General features: G+C 44.5%; 1 protein-coding gene across 6 annotated transcripts; it reads left to right on the plus strand.

The window, feature by feature from the left end:
• The first annotated feature begins 370 nt into the window (after window positions 1-370).
• Window positions 371-16,750, plus strand: rc3h2 (ring finger and CCCH-type domains 2). Of its 6 annotated transcripts, none has more exons than XM_019871997.1 (20): window positions 371-770; window positions 3,996-4,296; window positions 4,377-4,494; window positions 4,579-4,812; window positions 4,896-5,071; window positions 5,930-6,130; window positions 6,333-6,465; window positions 6,791-6,909; window positions 6,996-7,108; window positions 7,665-7,940; window positions 8,204-8,415; window positions 8,771-9,069; window positions 9,145-9,291; window positions 10,919-11,071; window positions 11,506-11,673; window positions 11,783-12,050; window positions 12,513-12,597; window positions 12,813-12,939; window positions 13,012-13,172; window positions 13,450-16,750. In XM_019871997.1, the coding sequence occupies exons 2-20, from the start codon at window positions 4,066-4,068 to the stop codon at window positions 13,598-13,600; spliced, it is 3,372 nt and encodes a 1,123-aa protein (XP_019727556.1). In that variant the 5' UTR covers window positions 371-770; window positions 3,996-4,065; the 3' UTR covers window positions 13,601-16,750. The 6 variants fall into 6 exon arrangements, with proteins under 6 accessions (XP_019727556.1, XP_019727551.1, XP_019727555.1 ...); XM_019871992.1 differs by having other exon boundaries at window positions 372-770; window positions 11,780-12,050; XM_019871996.1 differs by having other exon boundaries at window positions 373-770; window positions 8,774-9,069; window positions 11,780-12,050.
• Window positions 16,751-17,059: the final 309 nt, after the last annotated feature.

Genomic DNA, 17,059 nt, shown 5'->3' on the forward strand with positions numbered 1-17,059 from the left:
ATAACTGAATGAAGCACAACCAAATACTTTTTAACTCATCCGTTTTAGCAAAAAGCAACACGATGCAACAAATGTTACAGGGCTCTCTGTAATGTCTGTGCTTAGTGGTCTGGATTGAAAATATTGTCATTTTTAAACGTAATCTGTCATTCTTTCCTGGGGATGCAAAAATGTATTTTCAAAGTGTTTCAATGCGTGTCGCGTGCCATATAGAGGGTTCATATGCAACTGTATAGAGTAAAGTGCAACGGTGAACCTGTATGTATCGGCGCGTTTCACTGGTGCGCCACACGCACACGCACTTAATAGTATTGTGAACATATCAAGACATATTCTTGTCCTGTTCCTTTAAAAAGCAAGCAACCCACGCCTCGAAAAAGCGGCTTGTTCCGGCTTGCATCTCTTTTTTTTTTTTTTTAATGCTCGCACGCCACATGAAAATAGTGCCGAAGCACTTCTCTGTTTCCTACGCAGTCGTTTTGCTTTGACGTTCAGCCGTCGGCGGAAGGACGGCGCCCGGGGCCGCGGGAGTGCGCCATGCGAGGCCGCCTGCGAGGCACCGCGGCCGGCTGAAGAAGCTCTGTCAGCGGATCATCCATTCGCCATCATTCGCTCCTCCGAGCCAACGGACCACCTGAACCCAAGTGCCGTTCCTTGCTTCAAGACTCATCTCCAGGCCTCCTTTTCATCATTCTTTTGATTTATTTATTTTTTGTTGCCATCTTGATGGACGACCGAGAGCGCGTTTTGGCTGAGGAGGCGTGCGTGAGGTAAGGTGACTTCCCCCCAGATGTGCTTCTTTTTCGCCTCTCCTTCAACTTCACTCGGCCTCAACTTGTTTTGATTGCGCTGTGTTTGTTTAGCGTGAAATGAGTTTGGTGCCAGCTAAACGTCTGCAACTGGTGCTGATAGGAGAAAGAGGAGGAGGAGGTGGAGGAGGCAGGTGGTGCGTGGATGTTGTTTGGCCGCTCTAGAAAACACTGAACAGCATTCTCGGGTTGTGATGGAGCAGGGGGTTCCCAACTTTTTAGACAAGAGAAACAGAAATAGGAAACATCCACCCCGCAGTGGTCGCCAGTAACATCGTGCATCAAACACAATAAACACATATTGCCATTCTGCATGTCAATTAAAAAGATATACTTTTAAGCGAGTCAGCTTGGTCAAGGGAAATTTAGAGTAAGTGCCAAGGCACGCCACTTTGAAGTCAGTGTTCCAACTTGCACTTGATTTAAGAAACGCTTTATAGCACATCAGATTGTTGAGATTGATTTTTTATTTTATTTTCAACTATCACTTGAGCAGTACAGATTTTACCATGAGTTGCATTTGATAGCTGTGACATTTCATCGGGGGAAAAAAAATCCACCTGTTACTGACCCTAACAATTATTTCATAAATGTATTACAAAGTTGCTAAATATCGAAAACATTGTGTGCAAGAAAAAAACAAAAAACAAAGGCAGATTCAAGATCAGGAGGGAAAAAAAATTAATATATTGGTCAGGTGGTGCCTGGTATCCTCCAAACCAGATGCCTGACATTCATGCCAAAGAGGTCAGTCTTTGTCTCATCAGACCACAGTATTTTCTTTCTCATGATCCGTGTCAGTGTTGAAAATTTGCAGTCTTTAATTCCCCCGAACATTCATGTTTTTGTGAACGTGGGAGGACGCAAGATAGATGAAATGCAAACCCACAAACTCAGAACCGAGAGGCTTGACATCACCTATTACAAACAAATATATTTGTGAAATTATTGTTTGGCTTTCTTTGCAAATTGTAACATTGCTGCATGAGAGAACGAAATTAAATGTAAAGAAGCATGTCACACAGTAAGAAATACTGTATTGTATTTTTTTTTCAGTTGTTCCATAAAGACTAATATGTATACATTTTTTTCATATTTTTAAAAGATTACACAACTCCTGTTTGCTTCCTTTGCTGCAGACGCAACTGTATTAAAAATATAAGATGCCGTTTTTCAGTGTAGTGTAGCAGCATGTGAGCTGCATGCTTCCTCCCACCAAGATACTGCCCCCACGCACTGGAACGACAGCCATCAGGAATATAACGCACGCACGCACGCACGCACGCACGCACGCACTACAACTGAGCAGTCATGCAAAACCTGGTTCAACGATAATTATCTGAAACAAAACTACTGCTGGAGGTCCTAAGTAATTATTAAATGCTTAGTTACTGAACACGTATTTGGGGAATATTTTCTATCATGTTGGCGTGTCACGTTTTCCAGTTAAACGTTAACCTGCGCTTAACTGTTCACAGACGGTCTATTGTAATATTTAAATACCTTAACACCCACACAATAGACTTCATGTCGTTATTTTTACTGGTTTTACTGGTCAGCAGTGGATCCGTTTTGTTCTGCTTTTTTGGTGTGCTTCACCTCCTTTTGTTCATCACGATTTGCACACGTGTATCACAGTATGGGGCAGTTCCGAATTTCAAGTTACCTTCCGTGTAGTAGCACATTTGCGCTACAACATGCCTCGCAGCACTGATGTCCACTGCGAAAGCTGCAGTGTAATTAACTTCAAGAGGCAGAGAAGGTCCCCAACTACTACAGAGCACATAGAATAAATGCCCGTGAGTATTATTTAAATATATCTCTTTATATTTATTACAATAAACAGCAGGGGGGGGGGGTGACAAAAAAATAGCTTAAAGCAAGGCACACTTTGTATCTTATTTGGAAAACTGTGAGCGAGTGAGAGCTGGTGTAAAAGAATACCTTCAAAAGTGTTTTGTAATTAAGTTTAAATGCATTTGAATGATTTTTCAATGCGTTTACAGCGTGTGGGTGGGGTAAAAGCGACACCCCCCCAAAAAATGTAGTTTTTTATACGGCAGATTTTCACCTCTCACTAGTTAGCTTTCCATGACAGTTTTTAGCAAAATAAAAGCGATAAACAAATACCAGAAAAAAAATCTCCTGAAGTACAGTAATTACTTCCAATCACTGACTGTACATGTGGACAATAGTGACTGTGCTACAAGAGAAGTGTGTAAGCCGAGCCACCAAAACAGGATATGACAGTTGTTCAAAGCAGGAACAGGTGGCTGTAGTGTTATGTTCCCTACCAGTGGCTTTGCTTCACCACTCCCCCCCCCCCACCCCACCCCCAACCCCGTCCTTAAATTCACACCCGGGGCTCCTTTTGCCACAAGAGCGTGATCAAACTCTTCCTTGGACGGTGCTGTTTTCAACGAGAAGGTGGGGTGCAGTTATGGCGGTTTAAATTGGGTGCCTGACTGAAGGAAACATGAGGCGGGAGCACGTCTCGACGCGGTCCGGGCGGCACGGAGCCCTTGAAGGTGCGTAGATATAATAAATGATCTCAAAGGGATGTGTTTCGATAGCTTTTAAGTGTTTTCAAAGAGTCATGACGTGTAACATGCAATTTGGCTTCTGTTGTGCAATTACTCGGTCCTCACGCTCACAATTTAAAATGACCCAGTCATAGTGAACTATTTTAACAGGAATTCAAATTTGAAGGGCCCTATTTTCGTGCCCAGCGTGAGTCGTCATCAAACTGTGCGTGTAGGTGGAGATTTTTTTTTTCTTCTTCTCTAAAGGTGCGTTTGCGCTGTTGTGGGAGCGAACACAGGTCATCATTTTACCATCCAATGCAAGCGGCTCGCCTCATTCGCGTTCAAAGCAGTGTTTAAAAGGAAACTGCTAGATCTCCACATGTAGAAGATGCAAAGTCATCCGCTGTGGAGTGAGCACTTGGGAGACCACTTTGCCAAAACTGAGGTGAAGATGAAAACATCAAAGACATTGATGGCCTTCGACCTTTGTGTGATGCAGAACATTGACAAGTAAACACAGGCTCTTAGTTTCTCTTTGAAGCCTTCCATAACCTTTATAGAGCGGGTATTCTTTGAAAGTCGCGCTTAGATCATCCGGTTGTGGACTTGGCGCCTGGTACGCACCAAAAGCAGCATGTCTCGTCCCTCATGCCTTTTCTAGCGCTGGCCTGCCGCAGCTCGCCGAAATGTCTTCCCCCTGAGCCCGACGCCGTCTCCTCCCCGGAGCCGGGATGCCGGTGCAGGCCGCGCAGTGGACGGACTTTCTGTCCTGTCCCATCTGCTACAACGAGTTCAACGGTAGCGGCCAGCAGCCCGTCAGCCTGGGCTGCTCGCACACGGTGTGCCGCACCTGCCTGCACAAGCTGCACCGCAAAGCCTGCCCCTTCGACCAGACGCCCATCAGCACGGATATCGACCTGCTGCCCGTCAACTGTGCCCTGCTGCAGCTGCTCGGAGCTCAGGTCAAAGGAAACTTAACAATTTGGAAATGGAATGGATGGCGAAAATGGTTGGACAAAAACTGTGTCTTTGTGTCTTTTAGGTTCCGGATGTGCAGCCAGTCAGCCTGAGCAGTGCGACAGATGTTGGACACTATGAGGCCTGCAGGGTGTGTGTGGAAGAGCTGGCGCTATACCTCAAACCGATTAGCGGCACTAAAGGTACGAATATTGCTTCGTAAATGACAGTTTCTGATGTTCAAATCAATGATGGAGAATGAAATAAAGCTTGATGCGCTCCTGCAGGCGTGGTGCCTCCGAGTCCGAGCGCACTCAGCCGTCCCATGCAGAGGAAGCTGGTGACGCTGGTCAACTGCCAGCTGGTGGAGGAGGAAGGCCGCCTGCGGGCCGTACGAGCGGGCCGGTCGCTGGGGGAGCGGACGGTGACCGAGCTCATCCTGCTTCACCAGAACGCCCAGCAGCTGTCCGCCAACCTCTGGGCTGCGGTGAGGGCGCGGGGATGCCAATTCCTCGGGCCTGGTGAGTCTACGTCGCCATTTAAAACAGAAACAAAAAGATCACGTCTGCTCCGCTAGTTCTTAGTCAATCCTTCTCCGCTTCAGCCATGCAGGAGGATGCCCTGAAGCTTGTGCTGTTGGCTCTGGAGGACGGTTCGGCACTGTCCAGGAAGGTGCTGGTGTTGTTTGTTGTGCAAAAGTTGGAGGGGCGCTTCCCTCAGGCTTCCAAAACAAGTATTGGCCATGTGGTGCAGCTTCTCTACAGGGCGTCTTGCTTCAAGGTACGGTGCAACATTTGGAAATTCCTGCAAGGCAAGGGCCACCCTGAACATAAAAGAAAATATTGTGCAACAACCGAACAAAGGTTTATTATTTCATAGGACGAACATTTGTGGGTTAAATGTGGTCAGGCCTTTTATAATAGTTGTTCTGAGGTTTTATTTGTTGAATTTGACGTGAGTCAGAACCTGCCATATTGTGTAATGAAAAAAAAAAAACCATCAGTAGTAAAGTCATAAATGTACGTATGATCTTCGTAACCTCGGAACACAAACCGAGCACCCCCTGTGGATACAAAAGTCAAGTACAAGTAGCTAATACGCGGACCCCTGTGGACATGAGCGTGTATTTCTGTGCCGGTTACGCGATGTTGCACATAGCTGGCAGGCCACAAATGCCAACTATTTCCCGGTGATGTAACAGCCTTCTAAATTTGCATCCCGTCACGACCTGTCTTGCAGGACGGATGCGAGATCCAGAAGTAGGTCAAAATGAGGTGGCAGAGCAAAGACATGAGACGATGACAACTTTGGTTCATGCTGAGCTTAGCGGATTGGTGTGATGTCATCTAATGATGATTACTCATAGGGCAGATTCTGAGAAAGGGAGACTCCCTTTTCATGATCTGAATTTGAGTTGACAAGTCTGAAGATTTATCACACCTCCTAATAATACACTGAGCTGTCCACAGATAGCTAGCAAGCTAGCTAGCTAGCTAGCTTGCTAGCTATCAGTGGGGGATATTTATAGCTTGAACAAGCCTTCTGTTATATGACAGGTCAAAGGGTATGAAGTTTGAAAATAAAACATATCACAATGTAAAAAGAAATGATCAAACTTCTTCCTTCATCGTCATCCAGGTAACCAAGCGAGATGAAGACTCCTCACTGATGCAGCTGAAGGAGGAATTCCGCACGTACGAAGCTCTCAGGAGAGAACACGACGCCCAAATTGTGCACATCGCCATGGAAGCTGGCCTCCGCATCTCGCCCGAGCAGTGGTCTTCTCTGCTGTACGGGGACCTGGTCCACAAGTCGCACATGCAGTCCATCATTGACAAGGTCTCATTCATTTTCTGGGACTCTGCTGATAACCAACAAGCGTTGAACAAGTGCTCCTAACAAATATCAGACGATTGTTTTATTGGGTTATTTGACAGTTTTTACTTTATAGTAAAAACTGGAGAAAAAATTTTTTTTTTTGTTTACGTATATTATTAAAAAAAAAAAAAAAAGACCGGCATTAGCATTTATTACTGTGCAGTTGCAGTCTCCAGAGTCATTTGCAAAGAGTGTCCAGGAGCTGACCATCGTCCTGCAGAGGACAGGAGACCCAGCCAACCTCGCCAGTCTCAGAGCTCACCTCGAGCTGCTGGCCAACATAGACCACAATACAGGTACAGTACAGTATACATCACTTGGTTTTAGATTAGATCGATTTGTGTGATGGGCTCTAATGATGACTACTCCTAGGGCAGATTTTGAGAAAGGGAGACTCCCTTTTGCTGTATCTGAGTTTGGGTTGAGATATCTGAAGACGCCTCACACGGCCACACGAAAACATTGCTCGCAAAGGAATCTCTGTAGGCACGAGCCATGACTCATCGCTGTGCTGTCTTAGAGAGACAAATGCTTTGGCCATAGTCTGAGATTGTAATAATATATCGAGAAGAAAACACAGTTATAGTATTGCGAAGTGATCGTTTCTTTGTATTTGCATAGATGATGCAGCACCATCCTGGGAAGAGCTAGAAAATGTGATGTTGGCTGTGAAGTTGGCGGTTCATGGCCTGGTAGAATTCATCCAAAACTTCAGTAAGAAAGGCCACGAGGCCCCACAGGTAGTCACTTAAGTATGCAGCCGTGCAGATTTCGGTCTTTGATGAACAGTTGCATCATATGTATACTTTGTTTGTGGCGTTTGCAGCCTCAGGCGAACAGCAAGTATAAGACGAGCATGTGCAGAGATCTTCGTCATCAGGGAGGTTGTCCGAGAGGAAGTAACTGCACATTTGCACACACGCAGGATGAACTTGACAAGTGAGTGAATGACAGATGTTACTTTCAAATGTAGGGATGGGCATTTTGAGCCATTTGGTACGAGTACAGAGAGAAAAGTCAAATTCAATTTTTTTTCGTTTTTTTGTAGCATTCAATGGAATTTTATTGATTGAAATGAAAGTCGAATTTAATTGTCACAAGTGAGACGTGCTGAGCTCCGATTTTCTGTCTGCCTTGAGTGTCTCTGGTTCTTATGGGATTCCAAAGAACCGATTTTGTGGTCAATTCTCGCTGAGAACTTTTCCAAGTTGGCATCCCTTTTGCGAACGAGTTCAGGAATGGCATCCAATCTGCTCGTGAACTTGCACATTGCCCGCATACCTAAACGATTGCCCAAAAGTGCTGCCACCTTACGAACTTTGTGATAAATCAGGAAACTGATTTCTCCGAACAGCAGAATGCCTTTTCTCAGAATTCCCATTACGTAAGCGACCGATCTTTCTCATTGAGAAAATTTTGCGTTGAGATACCTGCTGATCAATTCCATAATTTTTACAAATTTGATTGATTTGTTTTTTTTTTTTTTTTTTTACAGATTTCGCCTGAAGAACAAGAAGAGCGGAAGTCTTAGCCGTGCATTCCCTCCATCCGGTGGTAAAACCTTCACAGCGGAGGGCAGCATCCACACTGACGGGGCCGCGGGAGTTGGAGAGGACACCCTGAAGGAAGGTGGCGCTCACCCACAACTCATCTCCAGAGTAGCTGAGCCCATGGACGACATTGCGAGAGTCGTGCCCAGCGAATCCGTTGGGGCAAGTGGGTCCAACGGGCCAAGTGGCGCCGGCATGACCTTCCTGGGTTCGGCTGAACAGTAAGCAATCTTCTTTTGAATATGACAAGTTTTTGCTCATACTATATTCCCTCAAGTTGTGCAATAACGAAACAAAAACCCCCCAAAAAAATCACCATCTCACGAAAGAACAATATTACAAAAATAAGCAATTAAAATTATTTTGATCATGGAAATTAATTAGGAATTGGCTTTCTTTTGAACACTTTCTATAAAATCTGACAGGATTTTGTCTTCTATTCAACAATGTACTTAGTTGTTTTTATTGCCGCTTTCTCCTTGAGGAAGCCCGCGTCCCCTCCCAGAACTCCCGTCAGCCACTCCGCAGCGTCGTTTCCTTTGACTGCCATGGGACGGGTGACCGATGGCGGCGGGGGCTCAGTGTCCAAACACGGTGGTCCCCTCATGCTACGAGTGCCTCATCCTCCTCAGGCCTCGGAGCTGTTCTACCAGGAGCAACAATCTGCGTACGACGCGGCCCGCTACCAGCCAAACTGTGAGTCCTTCTTTGAATACGGTATTTCCTCAAACGGAGGCTGTTTATGAAACTAAAAAGAGGACCGGGTGTCCAGGGTGTAGTCGTCTGCTTGATGCTCCTGCTCACACACAACCCGAATGAGGACAAATGTTCTAGAAAATGGATGGAGGAATTTAACACAGCATCAATTCGACTCATTTTGCTCGCGGGCCATATAAAATGATGTGGCGGGCCAGATTTGGCCCCCGGGCCTTGACTTTGAAACCTGTGAATTAGAGTGTAAAACGCTATTTGAGGAAATACAGTGAGCACCTCAATCATAATAGCATATATTGACAAGAAAGTAAAATATATTTCTCTGCTCATCCCCTAGCAGGTTCCTACTACCCATCTACTCTCCACCCTCCACACAAACCCTGCATGGCTCGCTTTCTCAGATCTTCCAACGTCCCAGAATCCTCTTTGCCGCCGTCCCCCTTTCCCGGCGAGCCTCAGATAGCCCATCAAAACCCCTCCTCTCCTTCCACGGGATATCCACCGCATCCACCGAGAGAGCGCATGGGAACCGCCGTCTTCCACCACCACCCAGGGCAACCTCCGTATGGACCTCTGGCTTCTGCCCACGGGGTTTATGCGCCACTTTACGACAGCAGAAGAGTGTGGAGACCTCAGGTTGAGCCTTCTGTTCATTCTATCAAATGCATCTTTGCTGTTATGAACACATCTGCATATTTATTTACATTGCAGCTGTACCATCGAGAGGACGCCAGGAGTAATTCGTTGCCTCCGGAGGTGCTGCATTCCTCCGTCTACCAGCCTCCACTCAGGGAGAGATTCAACTCGCTAGACAGCAACTTCTGCTCTGGATCCGAGCACCGTGTGGCGCTGCACAGGGTGGGTGCAAATGCGCATGCATATCGATATGTTAGCATATCATAGATAAGTGCAAAAATCATTCAAATGATTGAAGATAAAATCATGAAGGATTTGATTGTGTGTCTAGTGAGTTTACCGGGAGGTACAGCAGTTATACAAGTTTCACTTTTAGAAATTAGCACGGCGCACGATGTGGATCCAATTTTTGGGACGTCATCCAGAAGAACACTTGCGAGTTGGGCCTGAGGCCGTTTGACGTTTTGCTCTGTGGACCCTCATTCCCTCAAAATGATGAACTCCGCTTTAATCGACACCATGCTCAAATGAATCGCTGGTTAAATCTTCCGCTTGAAAAAAAAAAAAAAAGCTGTTCCACAACTTAAACCACTTTTTTTCCGAAAAAACAAAACAAAACAAAAAAAAATCCCAGTATTTTGCCACAAGTTGGCTGCAATTACCTTTACGATGACTGATAGCGCTGTGTGTCATGGCAGATGTCACGACCGCAGCACACACCGCCTGAAGAGCTGACATGGCATCTATTAACCTGAAGTGCTGCTACAGTATTTGTGGAAATGTCCAGAGGTGATGAACATTTCAACAGTGAGTGAAAAGAATGAAGAACAGGGGCGGGGAAAAAAAAATCGATTCAATTACATATCAAACTATTATTTGATGGATTGGCTATATTTTGGGGGTAAAATAATAAAATATGCATCGTCATTTAATATCAATGTAAAATGACACGATTGATTCATTAATTGATCGAGACGAGTGTCCACGGACTTTTGTCCCATTTAACCCCTTTCATGCGCCCTGTAATGCGACAACATGATAAGGTGTCCACTGTAGTAACCGCTGTCCCTGAACGCGTTCGTGTTGTTTTTACAACGAGGTACATTGCACTTTTCATTTGAAAGATGACATACATTTATCGATTTTAAAATGTAGATTATGAGCACAAGTTATCCATTTTGACTGAATAATGAGTAGTGGTCTCTGCTGAGAGTGATTTTTAAAACGGATCTTCTAGCATCCCTTAATCTGTATTATTATTATTTTGAATTCTCTGATTTCAAAACACAAAAACATTCCTTTCCTTGAGTTTGTCTTACGCCCACATTTGTCACCTCTCCGTTCACTGCCAGTCGCGGAGCCCCCCCGAACCTCCTCTGTATGTACTCCATCCTCCTACTTGTAGCTACCGAAATATGTCTCTGCCGCCCCCGCTCACTTCCGTGCATTTTCTCCTCGTCCTACTCCGCCAGCACTGCTACGGCCGACATATTTTGTAATTGCAATGTGTTATTGAAAAGAAGCACTGTTAAACTTTAACTGAAGTGCGCCGCATGCTGTAACTGAGGTCGCTCATTAAAAGACGTAATCGTTATTGTCATACGAGATTGCGTTTCGTGAAAGAACATTTGCAGTTGTGACAATAAAATTGTATGTATCGCTGGTGAGGCTGAGGTAGGGAGTTCGCGACCCTAACGATGACAAGCACGATGAAAAATGGCCGCTTGGATGTTTTGAGCTTTTCATTCGGTTCATTCATGCCTCTCGCTCTGCTTTCCATCCTCGCAACCCATAAAAGTCTCATCGTGACCTTCCTTCTCACTTGTATGCATTGTTTTTTTTTTTCCAGGAGTACGGCCGGGTACCCGTGGTCTACGACGACCTATTCCGACGTAAGCAAGAGCAGTGGGCGCATCACCACCACCATCATCATCATCATCATCACAGCACCAGCAGGCCCTCACAGCCTTCAGCCATTTTCAACGTCGACTTCGGACCCGAGGTACGCAGCGAATCCGAGCGGCAGCCTGGATTGACCCATTACGGTACAAGTCATTACAAGAAGCAGCGGTACTTGTTGAGTTAACGTCTTTATGCTTAATTGAATTACCCGCTCGGAGAGCTTCCGCCAGGCCCGGGGTCTCATACTGTGCAAGTGGGAGATAGTTGCTTAGCAACTATGGCCGATCAAATCATGGCTCAACTGCGGCGAGCGTGGGTGCATGTGTGAGAGAAAAAGCATCATTCGAGACTTTTAACGAGCAGCGACTGTCGAATTCTGCTGACTAAAGTTTTGCGAAATGGATTTGCAATGTACAGCTCTGTAATCTCTTGGAAGGCTTCCTCTAAATTGGCGATCCTATAATCATTACTTACCCGGTTCCTATTCATGTTAAAAATAAAGAGAATGACAATAAGACTTTGCATCTGTTGCAGCATGTGGAGACCAGTGCAGGTCAGTGTATGGGGTGCCGCTTCAGAGGCGAGGAGAGCTTGGCGCACTACTCGCCGTGGTCCTGCGGCTCGACTGTTGGCCCCTGTCTCAGCCCCTTTGAACCTGAGGCGCTCACACCAACTGCGTCTCACTCCGCCTTGGAGCAGTCGGTGAGTAGTTTGTGCGCACAGAGTATTTATTATTATTATTATTATTATTATTTTTTTTTTTGCAAATGTCAAGTCTGGCACTGTGTAAGACTTGTTTCTCACTTAGCAGTTGGACGGCTGCAGCAGTGGCAGCGGCGGAGGTGTGAGCAGCGACGGCAGCGTCACTTGCGGCGGCGTCCCAAAGTGCTGGCTTCACTCGTCAGATCACTACAGGAGACTGAAAGAAGAGGATCCCATCATTCCCTTCAGCGAGGGGCCCATTATCTCCAAGTGGGGGGCCATATCCAGGGCGTCTCGCTCGGGCTACCACACCACTGATCCCGTCCAGTCCACCGCTTGCCAGGCTGGCGCTAGCACCACGCCCGTCAACTTTAAAGGTAAACGTGACCTTGAAGTTGTAAAACGTTTTCCTGAACGGCAGTGATCACATCGTTGGACATTTTATCAGCATGGTTCACCTACTGCACTCCCGGGTGGAAAACAAAACAAAACAAAACAAGCTATCGCTAATGGCAACACTATTAAACAAACCCGTCAATGTATTTTTAACCAAGGTCGAGGAAATTTGGGGATCTTCTCTGGACAACTATTTAGTACATCCACTCCATGTATCCACCCACAGATGGATTGAGATTTTTTTAAATTTATTTTTTGGGGAAAAAAAAAATCTGGGAACTTTTTGCGATCTATCTGTCATAAATATACATTCAATCTTCATATTCGGAATCGAACCCTGCACCTCTGCACTGTGAGGCTGACGCACTATAACCAGTCGATCACCAGGGCGCCCAACTGTTGTCCTTGACGTTTGAATTCATTTGTATCGTTATATTTCCCAGATTATAACTGCCCCTTGGATCGCAGCGAGTACAGATGGTGCTCAAGGGGATCTGATTCTTCCAGCCACTCCAGCTTCCGAGAAAGGTACAACATTTTACACGTCTGCAGATCCTGACGCTTATTTTTGTTGAGTGATTTTTAAAGAATGAGGACACGTCCTACTTTACTGACTGTATGTTAAAAAAAAAAACTGTGACAGTTTTATTTGGTCACCTGGCGCCCTTTGCGTGCATTTGCGGTTTGAGTGAGCACCTTTGTCGACATTCATCAATCGAGAAAATTGCATGTGATCTTCAAAGCCACCAGACAACCTTCAGCCAAGATCGGGACTGTGACAAGAGCGAACCGGGCCCCGAACGAGACATTGAGCTTGAGCTGCGCGCTCTGGACTTGGAGGACTCGGAGCCACAGGACATCACGTCTCAGGTAGAGCTTGAAAAAGCACTTTGAATTGCCGGACTGAACCTTTTCCATCGTCTTGTCCTTTTTGCCTCTCAGGATTCTTTGGAGCTGGCCGCGCCATACTCCGAAGATGCTTCTCACCTCCTGGCACCGACTTGCTCCTCTTCGTTGCTGTCATCCCCGCTCAAGGAACACCATGCTGAGGACACTTCAATGGATAAAATGGACACTTACCTGCTGAAAAAGATGGCCTTCAGGTGACTTGGGAGGAAGCATGTCGAGGATTAACCTCAAGTGTGCAGACAGCATCTAAATTTGCTCTTTGCAAATCAAACCTTTCATTTTTCCTGGAGGATCACTTTTGAACTCATTCACTCCCAAAGACGTTTTTAAACGTCTTTTCAGACTTAGAATTGGCTGGTACTGAATGAGTTCATTACCGGTATTGGAAAATGTCACAAAAACCATATGTACAGAAAATTGATTTTTAAAAAAATAATATGTAAACAGAAGTTCTTTTTGCTTTACATCCAGGAAGTCGCTGTCACCCATAGGCTTGGTCTCGGGAGGTCTGGCCGTCGGCAAGCTGGTGCTGCGGACGGGAACGCCTCGGCCCGGCGGCGACTCCTCCCCTCGCTCTTGTCCCGAAGCGCCCGGGACGGAGATGCTGCTTAGTGGAAGCTAAGGGATATTTCATATCACAACAACATCACCCTCCACACGCACTTTGACATCAAATGACATAGTTTACATAAAATTAATTCTGTTGTGGTTTTAACACAGCAGGACCCCCAAGCCCCACCAAACCCCGCCCCCATGTGAAGGTGAGAATGACTAATTTATAAATGTCTTTTTTTTTTTTGTGCTATGAATTTAAAACGATTGCGCATACTTTTTTTGTATTGCTCGTGCCTTGGAAAAACATCTGTCTTTTTCTATGACGCATGAATACAGTCCTTTCATGGACTAGATTTATTCGTCCTTTATTCGTCTCACGATGGGCAAATTTGCGACATTTCAGCGGCAATAGTGGACGCGCGAAAGGGAAAAAAAAAAGATATAGCATGCGACGGTAGAAAATGTACCAATTTTGCATGCTGAAGCACAATAACGCAGTTCTACTATTTCTACCACTCCGACTACTTCTAATAATAATTTATTACTGGTTTCACATCCAGTGGCACCACCAAAGTCCGAATGATTTTCCCATAGGAAATAATGTAAAATGAGCTCAAATTGTGCAACAAAAACAAATTCCTGACAGGCGCGTTGAGAGGCAGCGGGTCTTAAAGGTACCACATACGGTACTTCCTTTATGCTTATATTGTAGTGAGGGTCCAGACTTTTCCTGGTTATTGTCACACTTTTCAAATGCGGAAAGAAAAAAAATCCTCGTACAAAATTAGTTTTTCCTAAAGTGACCCCAAATACACACAAATGGATTAAAAATGTCAGTCCTTTACACAGATGATGCAATGTTGCTGGACACTGAAATTTCTGATTTACCACCGTTTGTTAAATCACGGAAAAAGGCTGCTAATGGCAGTAAAAGAGTCAAAAGCATATCGGAAATAATCCTACGGTAGTTTGTGTGGTTGCGTAAGGAGCACAAGTCCAACAGAGCACTTGCAAAATGTAGATTAAGATTATTCATTCATTTACAATTGTCAGGCAGGCTATTAGATTGTTTGGAAAAGATCTGTAATTCATAACTTCACACGGACAATGATGAAGATATTTTAAAATGAATTAAAAAAAATCAGGATTCATTGTGGTCATCTGATGATGGCATCAGGCTCGATGCATCAAGCAAACATGACACCACGCGTTTGGCGGTTAGCTTTGGAATCTCATCCCCAGCGGGAGCGGACAACAAATGTCTTGTCTGCGCCATGACTCAAAATAAGGCTTTTCTTCTGCATGTCATATGATGCTTTGAACTGGAGCCACCAAGGAATGGCCGATGGCGCCGTCATGAGGTCCCATGACTTTTGCGCCGTTATTCATTGCTGCAGGTGACACCAGAAAACACGTTATCGCACCGGTATCAAGTCAATTAAAGGTTGCCATCCTTGCCATTTGTTGTACACACAAAATATGATATTAACCCTCTGGTGCATGGATTATGAAAGCCTGAATCAATGTTTTTTTTTCTTCTTCCTAATGCATAAGAAAAACAAATCTGTGATTCTTCAAACTTTTTTAAGTGTGCCGGATAAGTATTATCCAACAACATCCCGCACTATCTCAACAGCCACATCATTGAAATGTCTCTGAATGTTTCTTTCAAATAAAGGGGAGCCGCAGAGAGCATTTTAAAAACCCGTTCGGAAATTCCATCGTAGAAACCATTGCATGTAGAAGAAAATGGCTCTTAAAATCCTGTGCACTGTAGTAACCGCGTTGCACCAGAGACTGGGGTGTGGAACCTAAAGCCCGTGGGCCATATATACGGTCCCGTAAAAGCAAATATAACTAGAACTCAAACCTAAGAAGCACTGTCATGAAAGCCCCCTGCTAACATTGAATCTACCTGCATGGTAGTGGTTGTGTTCCCTTCTGGTCTTTGTTTTGTTTGTGCATTTTATCCAGCCGCTAACTTCTGTGAAGTTGTTTGTCCGAGTATTTCGTATCAGGACTGCAATCACGATATTTGAAAATGTTCACGGTGTCGTAAATATAAAACCCGGCGATGTGCATACATATCCTCTGCACTGTATATGCATATCCTAGTCATATTTTGTTATGGAATATGAGAACCGCTTGGGAAATTAGTATTTTGTACGCTTTTTGTATGTCAACCAAGTTCAGCTCTGTGAGCCACTGTTGCGCCGCATCTGTTTACAACACTTTTCAAGTCATCTCAAGTGCCATCGAATGAACGGTTAGCAAAAACTGTGAGATAATATTTTTGTTATCAAACTTAACCTGAGGTTTCATCAGTAAAGAATTTTGTTGCTCCGCAGTTATCGTCACGCCGTTAAATTATCTGTGCAAGTACCGTGTTTCCTCAGATAGCGGCCCAAGGCAATGTGGTACTTAACTGTTCATGTTCAAACTGTGCATAATGTTACAGTGACTTGCAAGAGTATTTTTTTTTTTCAGCAGCATGCTACTTGTTTGCTCATTCACGCTGATTATTATTCTTATAATTATTATTAGTTGTTGTGATTCTATTCATGGTTTGGGTTCTAAGAACTTGTACGTCTTAACCCTTGATATTATATGGGGGGTGGAGGGTGCCTATTTGTTAAATGTGAAACATAAACAGATGAACTGATGTTTTCCTGTTACTCATGTCTGTATTAGACGCTTTATTCGCAAATCTGTTGTTTGGTTGAAACTATTGAAGAGATGGTACGCATCCATCCTTGTATCTAGTCCGGCGCCATCTATCGATGGATTGCTCGGTTTATTTATCTGACCCGATCAGATTTGGTTGAAGGTTCGAGTCAGTGGGACAGTTGTCTAATGTTTCAGAAGGAAGAAAATGAAAATCCTTGAGAGACAGTATAATGTAACACGTCCCTTCATTGAAATAATACAGTTATGTATTCCATTTATTTCCTTGGAAATGTCACTTTGCGAAAGGTTTCCTTTTTATGAAATGCTAATGCTTGATGACACTAAAGTCTACGTGTTGATGAAGATTGACTTTTAAATGATTCATTTCGATGGCCGTCGTGTGAGCAGCTGGCTATTGTGAGCGTGGCTGTGTGGGGTGTTTCCTTGTCTTTTCTTGCATATGACAGTGATGTTAAGCAACAAAGTGCTTCTGTGTTGCACTGTGAGCTGAGACCGGATGCATGCAACAATAAAGCAACTGTAAACTTCATGTTTGTTCTATTATTCTTTATGTTGAAATGCCATCACAATTTCAAACCTCAAGTTAAGTTTATTTTTCAATGAAATACATGTAAAATCACAAGATTTTTGCCAAGGAAAGTGGGTATATCCTCCCCAAATCTTGGAAATTACTGCATATAACTGCAAAGTTCATACTGTTTGTATTCACGTGTGTGTATGAATGTACAGTGATTCATTTTTTTCCATAACTCTACACCTTTTACCTAATTTTTTGTGGAAGATGTATATTGAATGCAATTCATACTGTTTGTATTCACGTGTGTGCATGAATGTACAG

Source organism: Hippocampus comes, unplaced genomic scaffold (assembly GCF_001891065.2).
Source record: "Hippocampus comes isolate QL1 unplaced genomic scaffold, H_comes_QL1_v1.1 scaffold199, whole genome shotgun sequence".
Classification (NCBI taxonomy): domain Eukaryota; kingdom Metazoa; phylum Chordata; class Actinopteri; order Syngnathiformes; family Syngnathidae; genus Hippocampus; species Hippocampus comes.